The sequence below is a fragment of the Triturus cristatus genome, chromosome 6, assembly GCF_964204655.1.
Source record: "Triturus cristatus chromosome 6, aTriCri1.1, whole genome shotgun sequence".
NCBI classification, from domain to species: Eukaryota; Metazoa; Chordata; class Amphibia; order Caudata; family Salamandridae; genus Triturus; species Triturus cristatus.
In genome coordinates, this window is record NC_140589.1 from 1,239,307,395 (window position 1) to 1,239,324,847 (window position 17,453).

Consider the following 17,453-nt stretch of genomic DNA (forward strand, 5'->3'; position numbering starts at 1 on the left):
TTGATGGCAAAGCTTATGAACCTAGGTGAAAGAAAGCCATTATGTTTGGTTTGCTAGGCTGTGCTGGTCAAGATATACTTGACAGTTTACATGAATTTGAGAATGCACCTGGACAGTTCATTCTTTTAAATGAGTATCAAGAAGCTATTAAGCGCATGGAAAAACAGTTTGGTGAGGAGCCAAATATTATGGTAGGGAGACTTTGCTTCAGCATGCGCAGACAGGAAAATTAAATTATTTAAGAATACATTGCACGTTTTTTTTTTTTTTTTAAAGAAATGTCATTGAATTTTTGTGATACGTTGCGGCTAGTGCCAGTTGCCTATATGTCGGATACATTACAGAATAGTGCCCATATATCCAGACAATATAGCCTGTGAACATATAATACATCGCAAGTTAACGGGTTTTGGCATCTAAGTGCAAATTCAATGATATGGTTGATATTTAAATTAGAGACCAATTTGTTTTCCAAAAAAGGTTCAAGAGAGGCTGTTGGCATGTAGAAATCCTACTCTTCAAGAAGTAATAGACATTGCAAAAGGTACAGAACGTTCACTTGAATCTTCAAAGGTGTTGTCAGCAGAAAATGCACATTCCACGCCATAAACAACCTCGTCTTATCTCTCTGCAAAATGGCGGCGCCGTAGTGACCTCGGCGCCGATATTGATCTCTGCGGAGTCGGCCGACCGCTGCCTGCTGCCCGGTCACTGTGATCTTCTCGGTGGTGCGGAATAATGCAGTCGCTACAAGAACTCCTGCGGTAAGATTTTGAAATGCAATTATTGCATGCCGCGGATTGCCGCCTCTGTAGCACTCCCCGGTACGACACCAGCCTAGCTTGCGCCCTAAAATACATCACCATCAGCCGCTGATGCTGCACCATATTCCCTAAGCCCCACGACGCGTCCCGGGCAGCCTGGGATGCCTGTGGTGGGCGCCTGTTTCACTGCGGGACGCTTAGTACAGCGTATGCTGGATCCGCGAATCGGCGCTACGGTCATTTACTGAAGGCGCGCTTGATGGACCCTCTGCACCGCGCTTACTGAGGCACGATACTGCGTGACCTTCACCGGCTGCACCGGGCGGCGTGCTGCTTAGTTGCCTCATCTCTGGGGCTGCTCTCACTGCCGCAGATCTACTGTGCAAAATGGCGCCCTCCTGCTCCTCTTGACTTGCCTATTTGAAAACCTGCTGCTGAACCAACTGGCAATCGCTATGGGGAGGTAGTGGCAGGGTGCATGTTCCTGCATTTATAATTGGGCACTCAACGTGCGGCATACCCATTATTTAAAGGACGCTGCCTCTATCCCGTGCTGCCTGTGCTAGTGGTGGCGACAGCGCACGCATCGCTGGTGAGAGACTTGCCTGGTTGGGGTTGTAGGTGGTGACATCCATTGATCGCACTGGGCTGGCCTCTTCTAAGCACAATCTGTCTGACCCTCACGGCCTCCCAATTGGACTGGTTGCAATCGGTGGTCAGTGGCGGTGCTGACACCTTAGAATTGCATAATTAAGGACCACAACGCTGTATCGTACCTATTGCACCAGGTGATGCAAACCATCCAGTCTGCAATGGGTCCCTATACGCGCTACCGCCTACACGAGCCAGCTCTGCTGTGCGCTTGAGTCTGCTACTTTCAAGCTTCATCATGGGAAGAACAGACAAGCAGCCGACAAAATTAAACTTTGAAGCGAGGCGGCTCCCGAGATCTCAAGCCCCAGTCGCATCCGACACTGAGCCAGAAATGAAAGAGGGCACGAATACCAAGCTGGAGCACCAGATGCTCAGTATGCAGCAGAGTTTGCAAACTATTGACGCGAAGATTGACCAACTCAATTTGCGCATGGATAAGATGACAGCCAAAATTGACAAACATGGCGCCCGAATAGCTGAAGCTGAGCAACGTATTTCCACGACAGAAGACAAGATGGAGGTCATCAGCGCATCGTGCTCCAGCATGGAGAAAATACTTGAAGTGATCCAGGCCAAGAACGTGGATCTCGAAGCCCGTTCGCGCAGGAACAATCTACGAATTACGGGCATTCCCGAATCGACCAACACTGGGGCCATGGAAACATATGTGGAAACACTGCTCAAAGATATGCTAGGGGCTGAACACTTCTCCAATGTGCTAATTGTGGAAAGAGCTCATCGATCATTAACAGCCAAGCCTATACCAGGGGCGCCTTCGCGTCCCATTATAGCTTGTCTTCTGAACTATAGGGATTGTGACACGGCGCTGCGCCTGGCCCGGGAGAAGGGAGTCACCACTTATCAGGGCATGAAGGTGGAGTTGGTCCCTGATTTCACCGTGGCTGTACAGCAGGCACGGAGGGAATTCCACTCCGTAAAGAAAAAGCTACAAACCCTGCACATACAATATGCAATGTTATATCCTGAACGACTGAGGATACACCACGCAGGGAAAACTCGCATCTTTTTGACGCCTAAAGAAGCCCTACAATATGTGCGTCAGATTGAGCGGAAGGATTCGGCACGTGCGATGGAACCGGTTGCGGATGCTGGTGCAGAGAGCTGAACACCTGAGAACTATGCTGACTGGAACGCGTGTGACGTGGCCTTATTTAGAGACTGTGGGTTCTGACATTCTATGTTACTAATGTTTTAATTATGATGCCTATTATCCAGCTATTGCCCTACGGTCACTGCATTTCCATGTTTGCGTTACAGGTCATTGAGCATATTACGCATTTTTGATACTCACTTGTTACATTCTGTTACCTGCTCTTTCTGCTTATAAAAGGCATGTTATTATGATCTGAACGTTGCTATTAGCTTTGTATACCACCGGGTGTTACGCCCGAGTATATCCGCCTCGACCCCCCCCTGTATCTACTGGGGGCCAACAGCCACTAGCGACCCTCCACAAAGGGAGTACCCCACAACTAACGTATTTTACCCCCTTTTTAAAAAATAAATCTTTGGTCTTGCACCCTTTAGGCGCTTTTGTTGGTTCTAATCGCAACATGCAGTTGCATGGTGTGTTTTTGGGTCTGAGGGTTGGGGCCTTCGGTGTCGTTCGGATGCTGGAGTGGGTGGGGGGGGTTTGTTGGGGAAGTCTGTATCATTACGATAGTGTTTATGGCGCACCAGCAGCAGACCAAATTCCACTTTAATACGGATTTTGCAAGATGGCTCGCTACAATAACTACCCACACTCATTATGACCGGGGCTAAAGTGCCCGCAATCTCATGGGTGACATGGAATGTTAGGGGCCTTAACAACCCCAAGAAGGTTAGACAGGTGCTTTCCTACTCGGATCGTCACAACATCCAGATAGCCCTCTTGCAGGAAACCCACCTTACTGACCGGACAGCCTCTATAGTGGCTACCAGATGGGCAGGAGTGCGGCTGGCGGCCTCATATTCCAGTTATGCTAGGGGAGCCATGATATTAATAAAGAAAGGTATCCCCTTTCACCCAGTGTATGTGGAGGAAGATAAGTTGGGGAGGTTTGTACTGGTACAAGGTACACTTTACGGTAAACTGATCCTCATTGACAATATCTATGGTCCCAATATTGACGACCCGGCTTTCTATGAAACGCTATGGGGTAAAATATACCAGCTACCCCCGTCTACCATTATTTTATGGGGGGGGACTTTAAAGCGGTGTTAGACCCAGCGATAGATAGATGCACCCTAGCTGAACCCACACTGAAAAAGGCAACCTCTACCATACATCTCGATACGCAAAATTTAGGGCTACTCGATCCTTGGCGATTACGACACCCGGACACACGTGAGGGTACCGGTCATTCATATGCATGTCAATCCTGGTCCCGTATTGACTATTGGCTGGTCACGACGGAGATCAATACATGGACTGTGCAAGTCAAACATCTACCAAGGACCCTATTTGACCATGCCTCGGTCCTTTTGAGCATCACATTGCCGACGCGTACCTCCTCTCCCTTTCAATGGCGCTTGCAATGTTCCTCCCTACTTGACCCAGTATTTTGTGAGGGGATTCGAGAGGCTATATCAGACTATATTCTACATAATACTGGTTGGGTGCAATCTATAGGGACCCTATGGGAGGCATTTAAAGTGACTATTCGGGGTGCCTGTGTGGGATTGCAGTCGGGTGTTCTAAAGTCACTACGGAGCACTATGTCTGGGTTGCAATATAGTGCTACGGCTAACCCTGCAATACTGGCTTCTATTAAAACAAAGATCACGGAGTACAATGATGTGGCAGACCAGGAAATACAACATATGTCACGTAGGAGTAAAGCTAGATTCTATGGGGAGGGCGGTAGGCCAGGAAGAGCGTTAGCTAGCAGAATAGCATCCATCCATTGCAATCCATTACAGATGAGGGCACTGTGCACTGCGACACACTCAATATACTCCGAACCTTTGAGCAATACTACACCGAAGCCTATAAGCGTCGGCAATCGGCAGATGAGGCAGAATTAACCCAATATCTAGACGACATCGCACTGGTATGGCTCTTACGACATCAGCAAGAATTTTTAATGCGTCCCTTAACCCTCGAGGAAATTCGGGAGGCCATTACCGCCTTGCCCAATGGGAAAGCGGCAGGCACAGACTGCCTGCCTGCGGAGTTTTATAAAGCAAATATTGACCTCCTAGCTCCCTGCCTTTTGGAGATGTATATAGAGGCCTACGAGACCCGTTGTCTACCTCCCACTCTACGGGAAGCACTTGTAGTAACTTTGTTGAAGCCCGACAAGGCTCCAGATCGGTGCGAATCTTATAGACCTTTATCTTTGGCGAAAGTACTGGCGAATAGGCTGAAGCTCCTGCTTCCTGTCATGGTGCTCCCTGATCAATCAGGGTTTATTCCTACCCGCTCCACATCCCATAATTTATGCACCATATTTGCGGTCTTGCAGGTCCTCGAACCCACCCTCCCAGCAGTGGCGGTTCTACATGACGCCACCAAGGCCTTTGACTCCATCTCCTGGTCCTATATGTTTGCTATTTTGCATCGAATGGGCGTGCCTTTCATTTTTACAAATTGGATTAAATTACTTTATATGGATCCAGTGGCACGTGTGAGAGTCAATGGTCAGTTGTCGGATACTTTCCCGATTCAAAGAGGCACGCGGCAAGGGTGTCCGCTGTCGCCCTTGCTGTTTGTGTTAGTGCTTGAACCATTAGCGTGTATTCTACGACAACGCCATGCGCAGGCAGCACTGCGATTCTATCAACGACCCCTGGCAGTCTCTCTATATGCCGATGATATGGTGTTATAAATGCGGGATCCTGCTACACACCTAGCGCAACTTATTAGGGAGTATATCCGGTTCGAATGGTTTTCTGGCCTTGGGATAAACTGGTCAAAATCCGTTATTTTGCTCCTTACGGATAGCACGTCCCGGTTGTCCTTGGATTACCTGTTGGCTTGGATCTCTGACTCCGTGAAATACCTGGGAGTATGGCTCCATCGGGACACACACAAGTGGTGATCCAATCCAATTTTGATAACGCTATTTTGCGCCTCGAAGAACAAATCATCCGCTGGATAAAGTTAACATTGTCATTTGCGGATAGGATAGCCCTAATGAAGATGGTGGTTCTTCCGCGATTTTTATATTTATTCCTGAACATCCCAGTACACTTAACACGCCACTTCTTTGACACACTTTGGTCCTTATTAGTCACACTTGAATGGAGGGGGGGGGGGGGACCGAGACTCAAATGGGAAACACTGACACTGCCTTATGAATAGGGGGGCTTCGCAGCACCTGATTTTCATTTATATTATCTATGTGCACAGGCCCATTATGCCTATTACTGGCAACAGGAACCAGCCTACATTTCCCATGTAGCGGTTGAAGCAGGAGCCGTACACCCGATACCATTGAAAGCCATGATCGTCAACAAGCACGCTGTCTTTGAGAAAGGGGAAATAGACACAGTGCATGTTACCACTAGAGCGTGGCAAGAGCTTGGTGGACGCGCGCAGAAGCTACCACTTTATGCACCTAGCTTGCCGCTACTTCACTACTCAGATCTCTCGGTCACCAGCGAGTCCAGTGCACTGAAGACACTTAAAGAAATGGGCATGTCCGTCATGGGAGATGTATTCTCAGGGGGCAAATTTGTAGAGGCCGGAACTACACTCACTGATGGGCCTAATATTGCAATGCGAATATTTGTTTTCACACGGCTGCGTTCAGCTATACGTGTGCTGTACCCTCAATTTCCGACAGAACCCCCCACGTTAGATGCGCTACAACTCCTCTATACTGCACCTTCGCGTACACGACTTGTGGCACGCCTATATCATGCTTCACAGAAGTACGGGGTTACTGCGGGGACGGTGGCAAGGGACAAATTGAATGCTGTCCTTCCAGATCCTCTTTTGGAGGGCTGGATTGGCTGCTGTCAACTGACGGGGAAACTCACAGCGAATGGGAACTTAAGATTGGTACATTTTAAATATCTGCATCAACTGTACTACACGCCATCCCAACTTTATAAATATGGTCTGCGAGACACTGCCGATTGCACACAATGCGGCTCGGCCGATGCTAACTTTTACCATTTAGCCTGGGCCTGTCCAAGGATTCTCTCCTTCTGGGACTGTCACGCTCACCCTCCAAATGACGGTAGATTTGCCTATATCCTGTCCCCCCAATTGTGTCTACTAGGAAAGGTCAATGATGTGAAGGCCTCTCATAGGAAGTTAGTAGCAGTGGCGTTGCTGATTGCTAAACGTAGGGTTTCGATTTGTTGGGGTGGGAGGCGGGCGCCAGAAACTAAACAATGGTTACAGAACTTGGTCTATTGTCGTGATCAATTCACATGCTATGCTGAGGAATTGCCTAGCTCCTCCAAACCCCGTGACATTTGGGGCCCTCTCACTGCATATTTACTAACTAACTGATAATTGATTACCTGGGTCACTGCTGAAATGTACGCCTTTGATGCCATGACTGATTGTGGGATTGCTCACAATAATGGTTATCTGCAAGGTCATCTATTTAATGGTCCATGTATCCTGCTTGATACATGTAAGAACTGTATGGGTCCAACCAACTGATGCAGCTTAATTGACAGTTTGTGGGTTTTTTTTTTATCAAAATGCAAAAATAAAATTTAAAAAAGTATATTGCAGAAAGAGGAAGAAATATCGTTGGAAGGAAAGATTAGGCTAGGTTGGGAATCATTTTGAAACCAGGGTCGGCAAAGCCTATTATTTTAGGAGATATTGAGGTTTATAGTATGAATAGGCAGGTTGAGCAGAAGACATTGGAAAGTATAGCAAAACAATCAAAATGTTTTTGAAAATCGCATTGATTGTGTTAATGGTTTTGAACATGTCATAAGATTGAAAAAGGATGCAATGCCAGTAAAGCATAATGTTAGAGCCCTACCACTTTCTGTGAGGGATGATCTGAAGATGTTACCTGATAAGTTGATAGAAGAAGAGGTAATAGAACCTACTAATTCTTCAGAGTGGGTTCTGGCTATTGTAATCATTAAAAAAAAGACAGGTGAATTTCGGCTCTGTGTGGACTTGAGATCTTCGAATAAAAATAATATTGTGGACTGTCATCCATTACCTAAGATATAGGAAATGTTGGCAGCCACATCTGGAACAAAATGATAATCTTTGACCCCAAGTCAGCTTATCATCAGGTGAAACACTTTCAAAGGAATCCAGGGATTACACAACTTTTGTAACTCCAATTGGAGCTTTTAGATTTATCAGGTTACCATTCGGGCTTGCTTCAGCTGCAAGCGTTTTCTAAAAGTTAATGGATGTTATATTCAAAGATGTAAAAGGAGTTGAAAAGTTGCACAATTACATACTTGTACATGCCAGCACAGAAAATTTAACATAATGAAATTTTGTGAACTGTTCTTAGTGTTTTGAAAAATAGAGGCATGACAATCAAAAAGTAAGTGTACATTTTTGAAACATGAAATTGAATATTTAGGCCATATTTTGAGTCCAGAAGGTATCAAACCGAAAGTTGATTTGGTAAGAGCTATTACAGAGACACCCAAACCTGTAGACAAAGAAACACTCAAGTCATTCATGGGTTTAAGTGAATATTATTCACACTTTGTTGAAAATTATGCAGAAAAAGTTGAACCATTGCGTACCGTACTGAGAAAAGGTGTGAAATTTATTTGGAGAGAAGAACAGTATGTTGCTTTTTATATAATTAAGAAAGGTATTGTGGATTCTCCAGCTTTACATCCTTTTGAATCAGAAGGGAAAAATACGGTCACAGCAGATGCAAGTGCTGTGGGCATAGGGGCTGTTTTTACACAAAATGTAAAAGGGTGCGAACATACTGTGACGTTCATTTCAAGGAGGTTGCGTAATGCAAAGTTGTATTGTAGCACTATTGAAAAGGAGACATGGATTGCGGTAGAGTTAATCAAAGGGCTTCATCAAGGCTGGTTAGGTTATTGGCAAAATTACAAGAATTAAATTTCCAAATTAAATATATTTGTGGGAGACAAAACAGCAGTGCAGATTTTTTGCCTAGGCTTCCTGTTTCTGATTTGGAAACAGATAACTGTGAAGATACGAAGTGTGTTGTAGCAGCTATTGATGCAATTCAGGATAATGAAGTAATAGTATCAGAAGCGGATTGGATTGGATTAGTAAAAGATCATGCAGTTTTCCAAAAAGTAATTGGACATGTTACTGGGGTGTGGCCACCCATTAGGAATTTAGATTCAACTTTAAAGTGTTATCACCAAGTTTCAGAGAAATGGAGTATAGAAAATGGAATTTTGTTAAGAGGGTATTTGTTCATACCTCCTCATAATAGGAAAACATTTAATACGTTTGGCTCATAGGGGACATCCTGGTTCCACTGCGACTAAGAAACTTTAAAAAAATTATTACTGGTGGCCAGGTATGGACTCGGAAGTTAATACACACGTTGATTTTTGTTCAGCGTGTTTAAAGGCTGCCAAACACTGGAAATTTAGCAAGAGTGAAATGCAGTTGGTTACCATACCTAAGGTTCCTTGGTCTAAAATTGCTATTGATTTTACAGGGCCATTAAATATTTTGGAAAGTAAATGCAGGTTTATGGTTGTTGTAAGGGATTAATACAGCAAATGGATTTATTATGATTTTATACCACATATCACTACTGATTGTGTTGGTAATTTGTTTTAAAGAATGTTTGCTACGAGGGACTTCCTGATATATTAGTTTCTGACAACGGCCCACAATTTACTTCACTTAAAATGACACAGTTTTTGAAAGAGAATGGGAGCGAATAGGAGAAAACAACTTTATATTCACCCAAATCAAATGGTAAAGTAGAACGAGTTAACAGATTGTGACGGAGTGATGCCGCGAACAGCAGAAACAGAGGACCTCATGATAGAACACTTTCCCCCTTACCTTTCTCCGTGTCCTCTCCTTTATTGACAGAACCCAACTGTAGGACCTGAACTGGCCTATCCCTTTAAGAGACTCTCCTTGTGGGAACAGCCTACTGATCACATGACGGAGTCATGTGATCCTCTAGTTTTGAAAGAGGATGACGCGATCCTGGGACGCTGTGTGTCCATTGCTGTGAGGTCGGGAGTAGGAGACCCAGCGGGAAGAGAAGCCGTACAGACCTTCCCCATAGCGCGCAGAGCCCAAGACGTGGCAGAACCTCGAGCCAAGGCGGAAGTAGTAGTACCGGAACCAGACGGACACCCCGGTGCCAAGAAAGAACCAGAGAGAGAGACAGACCCTACCCGGCAACACGCAGACGCCAGCCACGTTCCCAGAGGGACGTGGCTACACAAGGTACGGGGCTGCCTGGGGACCTTGTGGGTACAAGGTGTTGGTGTTTCTAAGGAGACGCTGGAGGTAGGGAGCGGAAGGGGGTATTAAGCACGAAGTCTGCCAGGTTGTAAATGCACGTAACGGGTGTCGCGTAGGTTAGACACCGAGAGCACTGGTGCTGGTTCTGGGTCTGGGTGACACCTCCCTTCATCCCCATCCCCTGGTCAAGCCAAGACATCGAATCCCCTCCTTATATTCTTTTTTTTGTTTATTTTTTTTCTTTGGGTTGATTACGCACAAACCGGTGAACCCTGACGGGTCCGGAAGGAGAGAACGTCCAGGAACCATTCTCTGGAGCAAGGGAAGGGAGACACCTGCTGTCATGAAACCGGCCACAAGGAACCGTGGAACCATTGTCATGGGCATTAACTTTCACATGTGATTGAGTAAATAAAAAGACTAAAGCAAGCCAAACCTGCATCCCTGCTTACTTCTCCACCGCGCCACACTGATTTAACAAAGAGGGTATGCAACTTGCAGTGGCTTAACAGATTCCAGTATGTGAATTTATTCAAGAAAAGGTGAATTATTTAAATAAACTGTAAATGAAACTATTGGTTTTACACCTTCCTTTTAATGAGGGGTAGAAAAGGTAATATGTTACTTACTCCAAAGTTTGGTTCCGTTTTTGTTAAATCTAAACAAAATGAAATAATCGATGACAACAAACTAAAAGTTCATCAAAAAATTGTTGATAAACAGATCATGGCTAAGTCTTATCATGATTTGATGCAGAGAATGAAGGTAAAAAATTTGGAAAAATGTGATTAGGTTATAGTTAGGAAATCTATTAAAGTTCAGAAGAGTGAATCCGTTTATTCCAGACCTTATAGAGTAGAAGAGGTTTCCAATGGAGTGGTTATTTGAAAGATAAAGGTTGGTGGAACAAGAGTTTTGTCATCAAGCTGAAACCAGGTAAAAAAAAAACTTTTGGAGAACACCAATTCTGGTTTGCTTGAAGAGAGAGAATTGTTTGTATGGAATGATAATGTAAGTTTTGATAAAAACAACACTGATACAATGTTGTCCGAGCTTGATGGTTGTGGTATTCTAGGTGGAAAATAGTTTGAATGGTACAAGGAGTTCTTTACAGGGTCAACAAGTCTCTGAAACCAATATTTTCCATGACACAAGTCAGTCTGCAGTTAATCAGAAAAATTAATTTTCAGATGATGCAAAAAAGTTCAACAGTAACTGTCTAACATCCAATACTTCTGTGATATCTCAAATGCTGTTGTTGGTGCTTTTACCTCATCTGGTAGGTTGTCTAAGTTACCAAAGAAATTTCAGGACTTAGTTTTGTTTAATTTCTTTATTGAAAAAAGGGAGATGTTGTATACTGCTTTTTTCTTGTATATAACTTTGCTGTATTTGTGTTTTATAGTTTGCATTCACCACCAGACATGCTTCCTGCATGATAGCACTGTGGTGGCATTGTTGGAATGCTTATTGTGTATATATATGATGTTGTAGCATGTTTGGCTCAGATGAGCCTTTATGTTAATAAATTCTTATTATCAACATTCTTCTAGGTTTATGACTTTGTCACAACAACCATACAGGTTACTGAAACCCTACAGATGTGTATCATATGGTATAAAAGGGTTAGGGGCTACACAAAGCCCACTGAGTGAAGAGATCAAACATATAAAGACTGTTGGGAACAACTTAGCACAGGCTCTATTGCTGCCATAGTGAAGAGACAAGAGTATGGCTTCACACATTCTGCGGAGACACCTACCTGACCAAGGGAAAGGGGAACGGCATCCTGCGTGTGAGTGCGGCCAATTTTGATAATGTCAGAGAACGCCTTCGATTTGTGCTCAAGAGCGTCGTGGAGCTTCTGCAGCCCTGGCAACAGAACTTCATGAACTTCCTTGGCTGCAGCAATATGCATGGCAGTGGGAAATGTGTCGTTTGAACTCTGTCAAAACAAGTAATAACATTAGGAGTTTGGTCAGAAACAATGAACTGGAATTGAAATATTAGCATGTAGCTACTCGAAGCCTCTATTCTCCTCTGTAATATGGAATGTTGATTAGGGTTAATGAGACTAGATCCTTCCAAATCGCACTTAAAACGCTCTGTCTTGAACAGGATCGGTCAGTCGAATCAACAACCATCCCCAAAAAAGCCACCTTATTAATGAATGAGTGAAAGAACACTTCATTGTTTGATTGTTGAAATGTTTAAAATATTTCAGCTTAAAAACATCAATAAGGTTACCGTCAGTTAAAATACTGTATGAAAACGCCCAAATATAAAATCCATTTTACACAGAGATCTAAAATGTGGTTCAACAGAGCCTATAGGAACAAAGTAAAAATACAGCACATCACAGGGTACAACAGATAGAATTTTTCAACATTATACATAAACGTAATCCGTGTCGACTTAAGCTCCTTGGGCTGATACACATCATTAATAGTACCTCCGATGAAGCCACAATTGTTTCGTGTTGGCCCCTGTATGCACTGGTACAAATAAACTACATAAAAAAACAAAGGAGTGGGATTTGCCACAAAGTAATACCCAATGGTTAAAAATTATGGAAGCATTCCATCACTTTTTTGCTGTCTTGATGAAAGCCACGAACAAAATAGGCAAAAGCCTAGCCCCACCATCTCCCCCACCCACCCAACGAGATGCATCAGTCACTGATCCTCCCTAATGGAGCATGATACTCAGTACATCTACATGGAGAGCAAATTCACAACTCGACCACACCACCTTCTACTCTCATCCTCTATAATTTGACTGGTCTACGCATGCCTCCAAGGACCTAGAAAGTGTAAATCATAGTAGGAATGCTAGCACTGTTTAAGCAAAAAAGGCCTGCTTTTTGTCTGGCATGGAGACACCATTGGCTGTCATGCCAGCCTCATGTTTTATCAAAATAGAACGGTCATAGAAAAATACATATGGTTATACATACATAGAGAAGCTTTTGTTCAGGTCTCTTCATCCATTGGTCTCTCCCCAATGAGAGTGGAGCAGAGGGGAACAATCATGTGGGAAAAGCCCTGAGTTTCCCTAAACTGATAAACTGATATACATTCAACAAAAGTGGAGGGCGGCTCACAAAACAAGCAGTCACTATGCCCTGCTCCTTAGTTCCACCAGGCACACTACATGAGTGCTTATAGAACTCTCACCTTCATGCTACTTCTGTGGCATGCTTCATCATCGGGTCCTCACCTGCTAGGTGGGCACAAACTCGTAGTGGGATGGAGCACTTTGATACTTTCTATATCCTTACTGGGATCTTAGGACAGAAAAGGTTAACAACATCTCCAGGGAACCCTAACCCAAATCCTTAATTAGAGAAGTACTGTGATATGGTTAAAAACATAACATGACACAGAGAAGCATTTACTGAACCAATGTGTCTATTCTAGGTCGACATGTTCTCCGCAAAATCCGCAGATTTCATCAGGACCTGGTTCACATTTTGCTTCTACCCACCACAGCCTACAGTATGGGGCAACTGGTCAGCCCACTTCAGCCAATGGCTCTCTTTACCATGATAGTATTTTGCTTTTGCGCATGTGCACACCCACCTAGAAAGTAGTCGATTTCTAAATCGGGGTTGAGAGGTCAATTTCGGCTTTCATTTCATTTTTTTAAATTTGTGTTGGTGTTATCTTTGTGATTCGCCATTTTTTATTCACTCTTGTTTTTGCAAATATATGCACACCACATTTAGACACTTAATGTTTAACGCATATGCGGGGGGGGGAGGGGGGGGGGAGTGAATAAAACAGCAAGTTCCCCAATACCAGACTAATTGGCTTTGCCAAAGCTGGTTTCTTGAAACAGATGTGTCATCATGCACACTTAGATTGGTATTTAGTCCAATACCCAAGCACTAATTCACATTTCCACCACAGATTCATGCCACTGAAGAGCAGTAGCACTTTGGCAATATCTAAGACAGTCCACAAGCAGGGCAGGATCTGCAGAATAGCCACTACACAGGACACAACAATTGCAGAAAATAAGCTAATTGAGATGCTTTTCTGGGTGGGACATGCAGCATCAGAGGCGAAGGCTTGCGTTTTGTTTTGTCTGTTGCGCTCAAGGTATATCTAAATTGAATCATTTTGATTAACGTGCTCCTCAATGCAATGTTTTTTTACAAGATGGGGGAAGCACTCCCTAGTACTATGCTATCACATACAGTCGAAACAAAAACACATTTGAGGGCAGCGTTAACAGCAATTCAAGCCCAGAACACTTGGTATTGGGCAAGGTGTTTAATTTGATGCGGTGCTTACCTGGCTCTTGTTGACGTGATCGTTGGGGTGCACAGGGTCCTTGCTCCCTAGGATTCCTCCCAGGATCTCGATGGCTCTATTGCTGATCACCTCATTTACATTCATGTTGGTCTGAGTTCCGGATCCAGTCTGCCACACCACCAGTGGGAAGTGGTCATTCAGCTGACCCGTAGCCACCTGCACAGGAAGTACACACATGAAGCCAAATGCGGACACAAGTAACAGCGTAACATGCACAGACGGAGGCATGCAAAATGGCACCAGATAGTGCCCGCCAAGCAGCTGGCACTCTCTGGTGCCATTCTATTTGATGGAATTAAAAACACCTTCCTTAGCTTAGAGCTTCGCTCCAGCTTGCTTCCCTCAAACCGCCACACTCTTCACTAGTGCCTCCTCAGAGTTTTGAAAACTCCATTACTTTGTTGCTACACCTGACCACTGGAGGGCAATTTTCAGCATCCCCCGTGTTCAAGCTCCAGTGAGTAATTGCTAGGTTTGTCTCTACTTCGACCCCATCTAAACATTAAACAACTGGGTTATTTCTTTCTCAATTCAAAGGGCCACAGAACAATTTTGAACACTTACAAACATAAAAAAAAAATCGGGGCAAGCAGTTAACTGTTTCCTACCCCATTTACAAACTTTGGTTGAACCCAGCAAATGCAAAAGTAAATAATGCAGGTTAATAAATCAGGCACAAGCATAGGACCTACAGACATCACGCAATGAACCTTCACGCTAAATTATCCCTCTTACTGTCCTGTGATTTTCAGCTGTTGGCAAAAAATAAAAAATAAACAAGAATAACTTGTCTAGCCGATGGGAATTTTGGGGGTCCGACTCCTATCTATTATTTTATTCTTTATTGGTTTGGGAAACACACTCCGCATTTATTCCATAATTCCCGATACGTCTTTTACGAAACAGAGGCAGAAGAAACAACCCACCAAACTATCACGAATTTATTTTTCCAGCCAAGTCAATTTTTCTGATAATTCGGGCTAATTTTGAAACCTAAAGCAACTAAGCATCTTCAAACGTGTTCCTCTTTCTGCAGTCAGGGTGGAAGCCGTAACTCCTACCTACGCTTCTGTCACCTTCTATCTCATGAAGTCACAAAAGGTTCGTGGCCCACCTTTGCTTTTGCTTGACCACGATCACTAGCCATTGGACAGGATGCATGCATCCTGCAGCAGCTGTCACGATAAAGTGAAGAATAATTCTGTCACAATAAGGTGTGCAATTTGATTGGCCTGACCAAGACTCCAGTACATTTTAATGCTTTGTGGAAAAAGTCCACAAAATGTGTTCAACAATAATGAGGCAGCACTTGGGGTCAAATGAGTGTCACAGCCAACAAAGGTCGCCAAGACAATGTATTCGGTTGCGGCTATTACAAAAGCCGGAACCCTAATAACTGCAGCTCAGGGGCGGAAACAAAGTTGAAATCTATAAGGTTTTCAAGGGTCCCTATTGAAGATGGGGAGTTGTTCAGTCATACATAATAGTATACTGGAGATTCCATGTTGGGGAGCAGAGGTGAATGCCGCAAAAGTGCCACCCCAAGCAAAAGGCAAAAGCCGAGGGAGGACAGAGAAAGGCACGGAAGCAGACAGCACGGACCCAAAAGCAACAGCAAACAGGGCCTAGAACAGAAAGGAGCAAGCCGGACCAAACACCCCAGGACTGCCCAACGGACAACCAAAAGACCAGAGAGGAACTGAATGAACAGAGAGCACCCCCACCACAGCGAGCCAACAAAAAAGCCACAGCAGAAAGAGAGATGCAGCCCAACAATCACAGCAACACCGGAAGGCTGATCACCACCCGCAAGCGAGCCTAAACCACCAGAGGAATGGGGCAGCGGAACCAGACTGGCAAGAGCCGCAAGAACGGAAGGGGGTGCAGAAGAGATACAGGCGGGGGAAATACCCCAGTCACACAAAGGACCCCCCCAGAATGGACCCCAAGGAGAGAACCCAGGCAGGCACAAAGCAAAATGGACCCAGGAAGGTGCCGGAAACGACACTGAAGAGACCTGGCCACCAAGGGAACCCAACCGGCCAACAGCGAAAAGCGGAAAACCCACAGGACCACCCACGATTGGAAGGAAGGAAAATGCAGCGCAGCAGCCCAAGACCGCCCCGCACAGGGACCAAGCAACCCGTTCCAGGAACGTACCACAAGAAGGAAGCGAGCCGCCGAAGCGAGCACCCAGGCGGCCATACAGTCAGCCAGCCAACAACAAGGCCCTGCCCAGCCTAACAACGAAGAACCGACTAGAACAGGAGCGCACAGGGAGAAAAAGCCACAGGCAGAAACACACCAAAGGCGAGAAGGACAGAAGGGCGGGCCCAAGCCATGTCCAGACTCCCAGGGAGCCACCAGAGCCAACAGGCCCCGGGACCCCAAAACCAGGGACAAAAAACAAGGATACAATCCACACCGGAAGCGCAGGGCCCCGCCAGGGAGATGAGAACCGGGAGTCCCAGCACCCCCGGACACCCAACAGCACTGCCGGAGACAAAAACCAGCAAGGGGAAGAAAAAGCAGGGGCAGGAAACAAAACCCGCGCCCACATAGGCATAACAAGGACCAATGAGCAAAAGGGCCCAAGACAACCACCGCAGCAGCAGAAGCCAATGGAGCATGCACCCAGGTGAGTACCACCAACAGGACAAAAGACCTGGCCAGGCCAAAACCCCTGGAAGAAAAAGGACCCCAGGAAAGCGCAAAGCCTGGAGCCCGGAAGAGAAGGCCATAGAGCCAACACCGGGGACCCAAGGGAAGCAGACAGCACCAGACGCTCCCAGGAGAACTCCCATCCAGGAACGAAAGAGGCCCGACCCACAATTCACTGAAAGAGAGCCGAGGGGAACACGAGCCTTCAGGGTGGAACGCCCGGAGCCAAAAACGACCCAGGCAAGGACAGCACCAATGTGCCCAAAAAGCCAACAGGGGTGAACCCCGCAAACACCCCGGAGCACGAGGCAGAGGACAACCCACCAGAATGGCAACAAACAAGCCCCAGCAAGGCAGGGGAAACCCCCAGAGAAGCCAAGGAACGGCAAACAGAAGCCAAACGGGAAAACCCTGCTCAGGGAAACCCACCGACCCAGTACAGATTGGGAACTCAAGCATGCCCCCCAGGAAGGCCAACGTCGCCAACACTCCCAAGGAAGGATCAGAGGCACCAAGACCAACAGGAAGGGGAGGATCCGCAAAGGACAGACAGGGGCAAAACACCGCCAGTCAACAAGACCCAAAACACGTCCCGAGGATGGCCCCTACCAAGGCAGACAACCCCAACCGGAGCAACCGGGGGGCCAAACGAAACCCGACGAACAGGACCCGTTATAG

At 45.6% G+C, this 17,453-nt stretch overlaps 1 protein-coding gene across 1 annotated transcript in view; it reads right to left on the reverse strand.

Annotated features, from left to right (window-relative positions):
* FH (fumarate hydratase) overlaps positions 1-17,453 on the reverse strand; it is a 375,622-nt gene that overhangs the window by 233,575 nt on the left and 124,594 nt on the right. The window contains exons 4-5 of the mRNA XM_085612182.1: positions 14,094-14,270; positions 11,558-11,740 (exon numbers count right to left, since the gene is read on the reverse strand). Of these exons, the coding sequence (XP_085468308.1) occupies positions 11,558-11,740; positions 14,094-14,270 (360 nt within the window). The remainder of the gene's footprint in view (positions 1-11,557; positions 11,741-14,093; positions 14,271-17,453) is intronic.